The following is a 12,346-nucleotide window of genomic DNA, read 5'->3' on the forward strand; positions in this document are numbered from 1 at the left end:
TCTTGGGTATAAATATATTCGGGTATTGTTAAGAGGAGTGAGGCAGGATCATGAGCCCTCAGTCATGCATTGAATGGGCTAGCCAAATTCCAAACATTTAGTCCTTCAGGTTCCTCAATTAAAATAATCTTTGTGCATACTCTAGTATTTTGCTGCTACTAAAGCAGCAGTGAGCTTAAGGATTGGACTAAACCTTTGAAACCAAAAAAGGTTGACAAGTGTAAACTAAGAATTATAAAAACACAGACAAGGACTTTTATTAGTTAAGTACAAAGAATAGCAAAAGTAAACATTGACCTCATAAGAGGCCAAGCCAGGGAATATGGAAATGACAGATTATAGCCATAGAGTCAGATGTACAGCACAGAAACAGACCCTTCGGTCCAACTCATCCATGCTGACCAGATATCCCAACCCAATCTGGTCCCATCTACCAGCATCTGGCCCTATTTCCTTCCAATTCATAACCATCCAAATGCCTTTTAAATATTGCAATTGTACAAGCCTCCACCACTTCCTCTTGCAGCCCATTCCCCCCACACACACCACCCTCTGCGTGAAAAAGTTGCCCCTTAGGTCTCTTTTATATCTTTCCTCTCTCACCCTAAATCTATGCACTCTAATCTAGATTCCGATCTCAGGGAAAATACCTTGTCTATTTACCCTATCCATGCCCCTCATGATTTTATAAACCTCTAAGGTCAGCCTCTGATACTCCAGGGAAAACAGCCTGTTCAGCCTCTCCCTATAGCTCAAATCCTCCAACTCTGGCAACATCCTTGTAAATCTTTTCTGAACCCTTTCAAGCTTCACAACATCTTTCTGATAGGAAGGAGACCAGAATTGCACGCAATATTCCAACAGTGGCCTAACCAATGTCCTGTACAGCCACAACATGACCTCCCAACTCCTGTATTCAATACTCTGACCAATAAAGGAAAGCATACTAAACGCCTTCTTCACTATCCTATCTACCTGCGATTCCACTTTCAAGGAACTATGAACCTGCACTCCAAGTCATCTTTGTTCAGCAACACTCCCCAAGACCTTACCATTAAGTGTCTAAGTCCTGCTAAGATTTGCTTTCCCAAAATGCAGTACCTTGCATTTATCGGAATTAAACTCCATCTGCCACTTCTCAGCCCATTGGCCCATCTGATCAAGATCTTGTTGTAATCAAAAGTAACCTTCTTTGCTGTCCACTACACCTCCAATGTTGGTGTCATCTGCAAACATACTAACTATACCTCTTAAGCTCACATCCAAATCATTTCTATAAAATGACAAAAAGTAGTGGACCCAGCATCAACCCTTGTGGCACGCCACGGTCATAGGCCTCCAGTCTGAAAAACAACCCTCCACCACCATCCTCTCTTCTACTTTTGAGCCAGTTCTGTATCCAAATAGGTAGCTCTCCCAGTGTTCCAGGAGATCTAACCTTGCTAACCAGTCTACCATGAGGAGCCTTGTCGAACGCTTTACTGAAGTCCATGTAGGTCACATCTACCGCTGTGTCCTCAATCCTCTGTTACTTCTTCAAAAAACTCAAGTTTGAGAGACATGATTTCCCAACCACAAAGCCATGTTAATATCCATAATCAGTCCTTGCCTTTCCAAATACATATATATCCTGGCCCTCAGGGTTCCGTGCAACAACTTGCCCACCACCGATGTCAGGCTCACTGGTCTATAGTTCCCTAGCTTGTCCTTACCACCTTAAATAGTGGTACCACATTGGCCATCCTCCAGTCTTCCAGCACCTCACCTGTGATTAATCGATGATACCAATATCTCAGCAAGAGACCCAGTAAATCACTTTCCTAGGTTCCCACAGGAGTTCTTGGGTAACCTCATCAGGCCCTGGGATTTATCCACTTTTGTGCATTTCAAGACATCCAGCACTTCCTCCTATGTATTATGGACATTTTTTCAAGACATCACCATCTATTTCCCACATTCTATATCTTCCATGTCCTTTTCTACAGTAAACACCGATTCAAAATTCTCACATAGTATCCCCCCCATCTCCTGCGGCTCCACATAAAGGCCGCCTTACTGATCTTTGAGGGGCCCTATGCTCTCCCTAGTTACCCTTTTGCTCTTAATGTATCTGTAAAAACTCTTTGGATTCTCCTTACCCCTATTTGCCAAAGCTAACTTATGCCCCTTTTTATCCTCCCGATTCCCCTCAAGTATACTCCTCCTGCCTTTATACTCTAAGGATTCACTTGAACTATCCTGTCTATACCTGACATAGGCTTCCTTCTTTTTCTTAACCAAACCCTCAATTTCTATACCTAACAGCATCCTCTATATCTACCAGCTTTCCTTTCACCCTAACAGGAATACACCATCTCTGCACTCTTCATATCTCATTTCTGAAGGCTTCCCATTTTCCAGCTGTCCTTTACCTGCAAACATCTGCCCACAATCAGCTTTTGAACATTCTTGCCTAATAGCATCAAAATTGGCCTTTATTTTTAAGTCTTCACTTTAGAAGTGAAGAAGCAGCACAAAAGAGAAACCAAAGAGCTAATGAGGGCAATGAACTTAATAATAGAATTAATTCTTTAATTCTATGTTGACAAATCCCCTGGACCCTAAGATGTACACTATAGGATTCTAAAAAAGGAGGGAGGCTGCAAAGGTGCATTCATCGTGGTCATCCAAAATTCCCTAGATCCTAAAATAGCCAGAGGAAAAAAAAAGGATTAGAAGACAGAAAATTAACAGTTTTTCAAGAAAAGATATCAAGAGAAGGCAGGGAACTGCAGGTCAGTTCGCATGACAGTCATCTGGAAAATAGAATAATAAAAAGATTGAACAAGGCACTTAAAACCATAAAGTTATCAGGTAGAGTCAGCAGTGCAACAAATTTAACAGCACAACTAACAAGATAGATGTAAAAAAGAAAAGTTACAGTATATACTGGATATAGTATAATGGAATTCCAAAGGCATTGAAAAAAGGTCCACAAAAAAAAGTTACAGAAGGATTGTCTTAGGGGAAAGACATTGGAATGGACAAAAGATTGGCTAACAGACAGGACAAAGACTAGGTATAAAAACAGGCATTTTCAGTGGCAGACTAACTAATGAGCTTCTGCAAGAATCAACATTGGTTCCTCAGCTAATTGCTACCCACACTGATGAAGGCTCCAAAAAGTAAAAGCATCCAACTTTGCTAACTGGGATAATAAAAAAAGGTAAAAGACTCTAGGGAAAAATGTAGATTATGAAGGTTAGGTAAGAACATAGATTTGGGGTCTTCGATTGGCTATAACCGTATTGAACAGGAAACAGACTTCCTGTGAGATATCATCTGCTCTCTTTCTTAGTAAAACTGTCGTCATGTGTCAGATATGGTATACCATTAAGCTGTGTTACAGGTTGGAGGTGGGGGAATGCCAGGGATGAGCGTCAAAGTTAACCAATAGTTCACTAAGAGACTAATAGCTATTCTGGATCACTTTTCCTTTACCTCTACATTAGTAGAAAAATATCCACAATGATTTTCATACCTTACATCAACCAACTTGGAATATGTCCCACTGGGACTAGTAAGTGCAATTCTCAGATCACCTCTTCGAGTGTAGCTTAGTGACAATCTAACCACCACGTGTTCAAGAGATCGGATGTATTTTTTAGTTTGAGAACAAGGATCAACATATTTCTGGATAACAAGCTTGTCAGAAATAACTCTGAAAGAACAATTTTAAAAACATATGCTCTAAAACATTTAAACTTAATACAAGACTTTAAAATTCACACTGATTATGGCTTACAGTTAACATGGCTTTAAGTGAAGTATTATTCAAACATTATAAGTGGGTGAGGACAATAGAGTCTCCCTTACCAAAGGAGGGCATAATATGGACAAAAATTTCAGCCAGAAACTCTTGGCAACTTCAACTAAGAATTGTTGTCTGAAGCTTGGGGGACAAATCTCTCAGTCCCATTTTCTCTTTAGAGATTACATTTGAAGAAAAAAAAAGCTTTAAATGAAGCAAATCAATTTGAAAAAACTACACAAGATTGGAATCTCTTTTGGTAGAGGTGCCTAATTCTTTGAAATTTGCATCACAGATAGACAGGATGGTTAAAGGTGTCATTTAGCACGATTGCCCTCATTGCTCAGACCTTTGAGTATGGGAGTTGGGACGTCATGTTGAGGTTGTACAGGAGGCCTCTTCCAGAGTACGGTGTACAATTCTGGTCACCCTATTAGAGGAAGGATATTATTAAACTGGAGAGGATTCAGAAAAGATATACCAGAATGTTGTTGAAAGTGGAGGGTTTGAAATACATTAAAAGAGATTGGAAAGGCTGCGACCTTTATCATTGGAAGGTTGAGAGGTGACCTTTGAGGTCTATAAAATCATGAGGAACATAGACAAGGTTAAATGGCAGGTGTCTTTTCCTAGGGTGGAAACTAGGGGACATATTTTTTAAAAAGGGAGAGGAGAAAGATTTACGGTTTGTGTGTAGAATGAACTGCCAAAGAAAATAGAGAATGCAGATACAGTTACAAGCATTTAAAAGACATTTGGATAAATAGATAATTAGGAAAGGTTGAGGGACCATGGGTTAGCGCAGGCAAATGGGGCTAATTTAATTTGGAAATATACTCAGCGTTAATTAGCTAGACCGAGGGGTCTGTTACCATGCTGCATGACTGATTCTATAATATCCATTAGAATTTGGCAATAGTCATAGTGTCAGTTTTTTTCCCAGGAAATGAAAAATATTTCAAGAGGATCAGAGCAAATATGACAAACATACATGGTCATGGGGCATGGTGCCTGGAAATTGTTTCTAACAAACCAATTTCAAAATATTGGGAGGCAAAACAAAAATCTCATTCTATGCAACTTAAAGAGGAATTAAATTTAACCTTATGAGCATCAGAAGCCAGTTTTAAAAGCTACTCCAGATTGCTGCACATGTGGATTGTTTAATGTTTCACAGAATTATTTCAAATGGAGTTGTGCATATATTATATAAAAAACACAGATGACCAAGAATGTGTTACATATAGCACTAAGGCTAGTGAGAATATTACAAGGCTGCAATACTGGTTAAAGGCTTAGAAGAGAAAAAAGTACTAAATCAGTTTTAAAAAGTCAACCAGATTGTATTGCAGCATTGTACCATACTCTAGCCAAAGATGGTGTACTCTCTCTCAGCTATTATATTCATAAGTAATGTTTAACTCATTGAATTTTGAGGGACTGTCGCTTCAGTAGCTCCAAACGATAAGGACATAGCAAATAACATAAGGACATAGCAAAGATACAAATCTTTCCAGAGCATTACTAGGTTTGATCTATACACAGGTTTAAGAGATCAAAATTTGCAAGACTGTTAGGGCTTTAAACACACTCCCAGCCAGCTCCATTTTCATATAATATGCACAATCTTCAACCTTTTGCCCAATAGTAGATTAACCAGTCATTCGGCCAATGGTCGTCTGAGAAATGATGATTCAGAATGACTGTGAACCTGTATAACTGCATAAATTGCAGCCGAAATTATTATTCATTGAAATGTTTCAAAGACTAAATGCTACATTGATGAAAGTTATTTTTCTGTGAAGACATCATTCAAGCCTTCTTGTACACTTTCCTAATTTTTGGAGCCAATTGGCACCATTGGACAATTTTTGTTACCAATATTAAATGTAGATTCCAAAGCTACAAATAAGAGAAATTATCCCAGTGCAAGATAACAATGTGTCACCTGCAATTACTCAATGGTGAAAATGCAGAAGGAGTTTTTAAAAGAACAAGAAATACTATATCAGTTCAATGCAAGTTGTTTTTCTGTGAAGACATCATTCAAGCTGCCTTGTACACTACTTTTAAATTTTGGGAGCCAAATTGCTGCTATTAGACAATACACATTCAATATTAGTAACAAAGGAAATTGACTAATAGCACCAATTGGCTCCCAGAATTAGGGAAAAAAAGTGCATAAAGCAGCTTGAATGATGTCTTCAAAAAAAAACTTACATTGAATTGATAGTTATACTGATTCAAGGTTACACTGACTAAATTAGAAGCAAAAATTGGAATCCAACTAGAGCAGAGTATAAACATTAATTTCGGTCCATTTCTGCCTTCTATGTATAACAAAAGGGATGGTCGATGTTTGCTCTAATCTTACGTTTAATATCATCCTCGGCATGCAAAGTAACAATTGGAGTTAGTCATAAATTATTTCAAGGTGAAAATAGTATAACAGATTTTGGAGTTGTGAATGAATTCCTAATAAAAAAGAACTACACAGAATTGTAAGACATTCAAAGCCATCTGTAATTTCAATATAGTATACAAAAAATTCCAATCTGTATTCACATGCTTACTGTGCGGATTTACTAATGTCTATGGAGCATTCTCTCTGTGGGTTCACTGTCAACCACTTTGTTGCCAAATCCACCAACAATCCAGCATCCAGTAGTCCATACCCATAGTGATGGCTCACTGAAAGTAATAATGACAATTTACAATCAGTTAGAGAGAGAGTATCCAACTGTGATTTTGGAAAGTTTGATAACAGTGCAAAAAAAAAATTGATTATATTGATAAATGGATTAGATATAATTTATCAATAGCTTTAATGTTAAAGCCATTACTTTTCAAAAGAACTTTAGTTATGTCATGGGCAAAGTTAGATCAAAGTTGTGCAATCTGTCACTTTACATCTAAAGCAAAGAGCCAAATCCAATCTTAGAATTAATTTTCAAACATGGTCAGTTGCAAGGTTTCACAGTCTCATTCTTCTTATCCATATTGAAGATCTGATCATGGACGCTCAACTCAAATGATTACATATTGAATACTGTACCACAATAAATAAAGCTAAGGTTCAATTAGACTGTACCATGCCACTGGTAAAGGTAATTAGGTTTGAGGAAGATCATTTATGATCAACTTCTTAAGAGTCAAATTCATGGTTATAAATTCCCCTATGAACCTTTGTGCAACCAGGGTCTCAAACTTCAGTTAAATGAAGGATGGCAACTCATTTCAAATTTTATGGAAGAGTCATTTGGTATTCTGATGGGCTTAGTTTTACAAACAAAATTGCCAAGTACATAAAATAAATTAGCTTTGTTCCATTGTTTTAGTGTGGAGATCCAAACAAGATGCTTTACCTTAAAATTAAGCCTCCACACAAAACGCAAAACAATTTTAGTCAGTATGCAGAAATACTAAACAGCCTATTGAGACAGTTAGATGGAATCTATCAAAACATTGGTTTAATCTGCATTTAGTGCAAGTCATTATCTTAATTAATGAGTTCAAGGCAGTTAGAAGCAGGCACCTGGAGGATTATTTAAGTTGATGATCCCTGTTTAGTAGGTATGCTCACTAAGAACATTGGATGATATCTTCATGGGTAGTACTCATTCTGATGTCCTCCAACAGTGACCAGCAATCAAAACCAAACATGGCATTAGTGTGGATTTCAAGCATTACTTAAAACAGATACACAATTTCTTGCTAGTTTGCTGCTGGACCTATAAAAAGAGCTTCTGGGTATATTGGGAATCATTCAGGACAATTTTATCAATGCATGGCAACATTTATTCTGGAAATTCAGGAACTGCAACCAATAGGTGTAATGCTGTGCTATCTACGGAGGACAAAATAAAAAAAGGTTGGTCATCATCTCCTTGATTTGGATTAGGGCAAGTGTTCAGATAGCACACCACCAACTGCTTCAGGAGAGCAAGCTCTGGGATAGCATCCTTCTCTACCATTCCTCCATGCAAGTAGATGACATCCCTCCTGCACTTGGACTTCACTTATTATTGCCTAGTGCTTGGAGCCATTCTAACTGGAAGACTGCACATTATAAGAGGTTATACCTCAGTGTAGATGAGAGGGAATACACATTTACTGTGTCAAACAAAACTCCAAAATCAAAATTGGAGGACTAAGCTTGTAGAAGCTTAGTTTAGTTTTTCCATAAAAATTCAAGTTATGGTCATCAGCATCAAGTGCTGAAGCCAGACTCTCAAATAGAGATATTCCAACAGTACTGCTTTAGATAAGTTTCTTTAAGGCCTTTGAAGAGTACATGCTTCAAAAGAAAAAACCTGAAGGTGCCAAAATCTTTAAAAGCCATTGTTTTGTTTAAATGAAGGAATGACTTATCGAAGACAGTCAGTTTTGTAAAACATGCCATTTAAACAAGTTCCTTACCTTTGCGGCCGACACCATTCTTGGTCCAGTCGCCTGCTTTCAAATGCAAAGGTTTAGATGCTCTCACCACAATGTGCTGCATATCACGCCAGGTCAATGTAGGACTACAAACACAAACCATATATTGTTCTTTTGTTGGAAGTTAAGTATTGAAACACATTAATAACGGGCATCATTGTGGAGTTCTTTTAACATAGAAAAGTGTGCCAGTGCTTTTGAGACAAATATGATATGGGATAACTAAAAACATGTCAAAAATGTAAATGTAAAAGGCAAGTGGGATTGAAAGCAGAGATATATACAGAATTAATTCTAAAGCATGGGGTTAGGTGCTTGAAGATACAGCCATAAATGGAGACAATAAGGAACAGTGTTGAACTATTAGCCAGAATTGGAAAAAACGTTCAGAGATAATAGCTACACAAAAGTACGTTTGACAAGGGAGAAGAGGTATTATGGAATTTTTAGCACAAGAATAAAAAGTGAAATTGAAAATGGGTTATGGAAAGAACGTAATCTGGTCAGCAAGGCTGGCAATGTTGGCAATAGGCATTTCTATGCAGTAGGACAGTGGTAAGAAGAGAATTATATGGGCTGAAGTGAAGAGCATGGAGGATCAGAGACCAGCCAGGAATTCACAGGAATAGTCAAGGGTGGTAGTAATTTTTAAAACAAACTGGAAGATTTTTAACAGGTGGGCAGAGATAGGCAATGTTAGACGTCGAAATAGGCTGTACGTATGATGCAGAAGACTTGTTTTGGAGTTCAGCTTATAGATGTATGATCTGATTCAACTCAAGGTAGGACCAGGAGTAGGAAAGTAGTTGGTTCAGTGCATGAGTTGAGACAAGAGTCTGGAGTGTAGTGCTGGAAAAGCACAGCAGGTCAGGCAGCAATCGGAGGAGTCGTCGACAATTGGGGCATAAGCCACTTTATCAGGAAATACAGGGAGATGTGGCTGTAATAGCAAGTCTGCTTCAGGACATGGCTGAAGAGCTTCAGGTCAAAGGAGGAGATGACCCTGGGGGTACAGAGACATGAGAACTTCAAGGTAGGCATCCTTAGAAGCAGCTTTGCAGTAGAATTGAAATCAACTAGGAGAAAAAAAAAGTACTGAGGACTGAGGCAAGGACAGTGGTTTTAAAATTTTTCATAAGTTCTTAACTGCAGGTCACTTTCCATAGCGATATGTCAGAGTTGCTGGTATAATACTATGGTTATGGAAAGTGACCTCCAGTTAAGCATTTATGAAAATTAAAATCCCTGTCCTTGCCTCAGTCCTCACTTTCTCCTAGTTGATTTCAATTACTCATACTTGGCAGCATTTGTGGAGGAGAATGAGATGGAAATTGACTGGGAAAGATTGTAGAGTTGTGGGAGAGACCCAGATTTTGCCATTGAAATATATTGTTTTCAAAGAGAAAACGTGGTTGAAAATGGAGATTAAGCCTGCACGGAAGAGGGATCAAGCGATTTTGATAATAGTAGGAATTAAGTATCTCAGGTGACTATGGAGGCTAGAAAGGAAACAAAAAAAGTGGGTAAAATCAGCAGTGTAGTGAGATCAAGGAAGAAAGATTGGTAAAGAATGGTAGATAGCTTGTTCAATATGCTTACCCACCAAGAACATTTTACTGCACTTAAACAGAATTACTTTGCTTCCAGAGCAAGGGCTATGATCCCAGCAGCAAGTGGTGCAGATGCTGATGTTCCAGTGTGTTTCTCTGTACATCGTAAGCGAAGATCGGTTGTTACCTGAGAAGGGGTTGAAGCAAAAAACAAAATTACGAACACTTGACATTTTTCTCCAAACTATGAAAGCTGATCTTTTTAAAAAAGGTGTCTTGTACATCAGCTATGGCTGAAGTGACCCATTTGTACAAATTAAAACCCCATATTTGACCACATATAGTTATGAATCCTACTGTATGATTTTCAGATGCCTTCTTTAGGAAGAACCGAAAACTCAAAATGCAAATAATTTAGATTTAAAAATAGGATTTTCCATCCTGCCTATTAGTCAGCAGGCATAAGCTAAATCTTCTGCTGAAGTCTAATCACTGCTACAGCCACTGGCACATAAGATTGATCTACACTTTCCTTCGATTCTTCCTCCCTTCTCACCTTCTTAACCCCTGCCCCACCCCACTAGTTTAAAATTCCAGCTCCCCAGAATAAAATCACCTCCCCACTTAAAGGAAGCAGTTCAGAAGATTTACTTTTGAAAAGGCTGGTTGCTTAGTATTAGCTTTAAATGAGGAAATATTGCACCAGTTAGGCTTATACCCAGAGAAGTTAAGAGCAAGAGTCAATTTGATTGAAATATACCTCAAAAGCATCTTGTGATGTAGACAGGATGTTTCCTTTTAAGAGAATCAGAAACCAGGGGGTCACTATTTAAAAATAAGGAATCGCCTAATAAGACAATGATAAATTTTTGCATAGTTGAGTCTTTAGAACGCTCTGCTTTTATCCACCTTTTGAGGGCAGAGTCTTTGAATATTTTTAAAAGGAAGTATCGGGTGGAAAGGTTATTGGGGTAGGTGGGAATGTGGAGGTGAGGTTACAAATGGATCAGCCATGACCGTATTAAATGAGAGCAGGTGCAAGGTGCCAAGTGGTCTACTCACTCATTCTCCTAACCTACAAGCTTGCATGTCCAACATTTCAGAGCATTCCCAACTGCTGATACAAAAGTGACGCATAAGAAAACAAAACTGCCTAAACAGTGAGACAGAGCCAAAGATAAAAATTACTTTAAAAATACCATGACTAATGGCCAAACATCATAGCCTTCTTTCTTCACAAGCTGTTAAGATTGCTATCACCTCACCAAACAGTTGCAAAACGTTAGGGTAGAGTAGAGTATATTAAACAAGAAACTGAAATCAGATATCAAGCCACCTTAAAACACACCCACTTAATTTGAAAAAAAAATGCAAAGATGCAAAAGACTAACCTACTCAAGAGATGACTGTCAGTTATTTGACCACATTAAAAAGTATGCTGCACATCTGGACTTTTACCTGCCATATAGAATTAATTGCAGCAGGTTGACTTTCAAATGGCTTGAGAAACCTGGCAGTTGAAGGAAAGCAGGAGAGCAGATCAACTAAGTGCCTTGAGGAAGTCCCAGCATCTCAGCTTGTCCAGCAACATTCCCTACTCAGTCTGCTCTTAGCATCAATATCAGTTTCCCAGGCTGACAGTTGGGAAAGGAGGAATGGAGACAGTAAAGTTCAAAGTATGTCTGCTAATTTAACAGTAGCAATGTCTGGTATCCCCATTACTTAGCTACTATAAACCCCATACCCTTCCACCAACAAATGAGCACCAGCAATTTTGTCTTTCAACACAAACAAAAATCAATCTTTCTTACAATCTGTTTTTCCAATCTGGTTCCACTGCTGTAAGTGGTGGTTAGCGTTGAAGAGCAGGCCTCGCTGTACCATGGAACATTCCCTAGTTGAGTTGTGCTGCCTACAGACAGTGTGTAGATGCTGTTGGTATAGCCATCGCAGTTACAGTCATCATATTGGAAGCCTCCATTACCAGATGCCCAAACGAAAATGGAACCAAGACCACCTCGACCCTAAGAACGAACAGATTAGTTGGCTAAAATGTATTGGAGGGGCTCCAAACTTTAAACCTTGAATCCATTATAAAAAGAAAACTATATTAAAGATAGAATAGCTGTAGTGCATTGCTCTATAATGAAATAGCATAGTTTTCAGAAGATTAACATCCCCTCCCCCCCATTACAGTACAGTTTTGAAATGGTTAGCAAGAACAATATTTCCCCTTCCCATCCCCCAAAGAACCTGCTTTGTAGCATTAGCAGGACTTCCTGGACTAGTAAAGCAAAGCATTCTTCCAAATGCTCAGACCCAGAAATGAAATCCAGATAAAGAAAAAAAGGATAGACAAGTGAAACAACTTATAAAATGATCAAAGTTAAAAATCACAACACCAGGCTTTAGTCCAACAGGTTTAATTGGAAGCACACTAGCTTTCGGAGCGACGCTCCTTCATCAGGTGATTGTGACAATCACCTGATGAAGGAGCGTCGCTCTGAAAGCTAGTGTGCTTCCAATTAAACCTGTTGGACTATAACCTGGTGTTGTGATTTTTAACTTT

At 38.5% G+C, this 12,346-nt stretch overlaps 1 protein-coding gene across 4 annotated transcripts in view; it reads right to left on the bottom strand.

Annotated features, from left to right (window-relative positions):
* LOC122565387 (proprotein convertase subtilisin/kexin type 4-like) overlaps nucleotides 1-12,346 on the bottom strand; it is a 45,400-nt gene that overhangs the window by 12,392 nt on the left and 20,662 nt on the right. For all 4 annotated transcript variants that reach the window (XM_043721320.1, XM_043721317.1, XM_043721318.1 and 1 more), the window contains 5 exons: nucleotides 11,589-11,801; nucleotides 9,864-9,964; nucleotides 8,210-8,313; nucleotides 6,364-6,481; nucleotides 3,521-3,700 (listed from right to left, as the gene is read on the bottom strand). In XM_043721320.1, the coding sequence (XP_043577255.1) occupies nucleotides 3,521-3,700; nucleotides 6,364-6,481; nucleotides 8,210-8,313; nucleotides 9,864-9,964; nucleotides 11,589-11,801 (716 nt within the window). The remainder of the gene's footprint in view (nucleotides 1-3,520; nucleotides 3,701-6,363; nucleotides 6,482-8,209; nucleotides 8,314-9,863; nucleotides 9,965-11,588; nucleotides 11,802-12,346) is intronic.

The sequence above is a fragment of the Chiloscyllium plagiosum genome, chromosome 31 (genome assembly GCF_004010195.1).
Source record: "Chiloscyllium plagiosum isolate BGI_BamShark_2017 chromosome 31, ASM401019v2, whole genome shotgun sequence".
NCBI lineage: Eukaryota > Metazoa > Chordata > Chondrichthyes > Orectolobiformes > Hemiscylliidae > Chiloscyllium > Chiloscyllium plagiosum.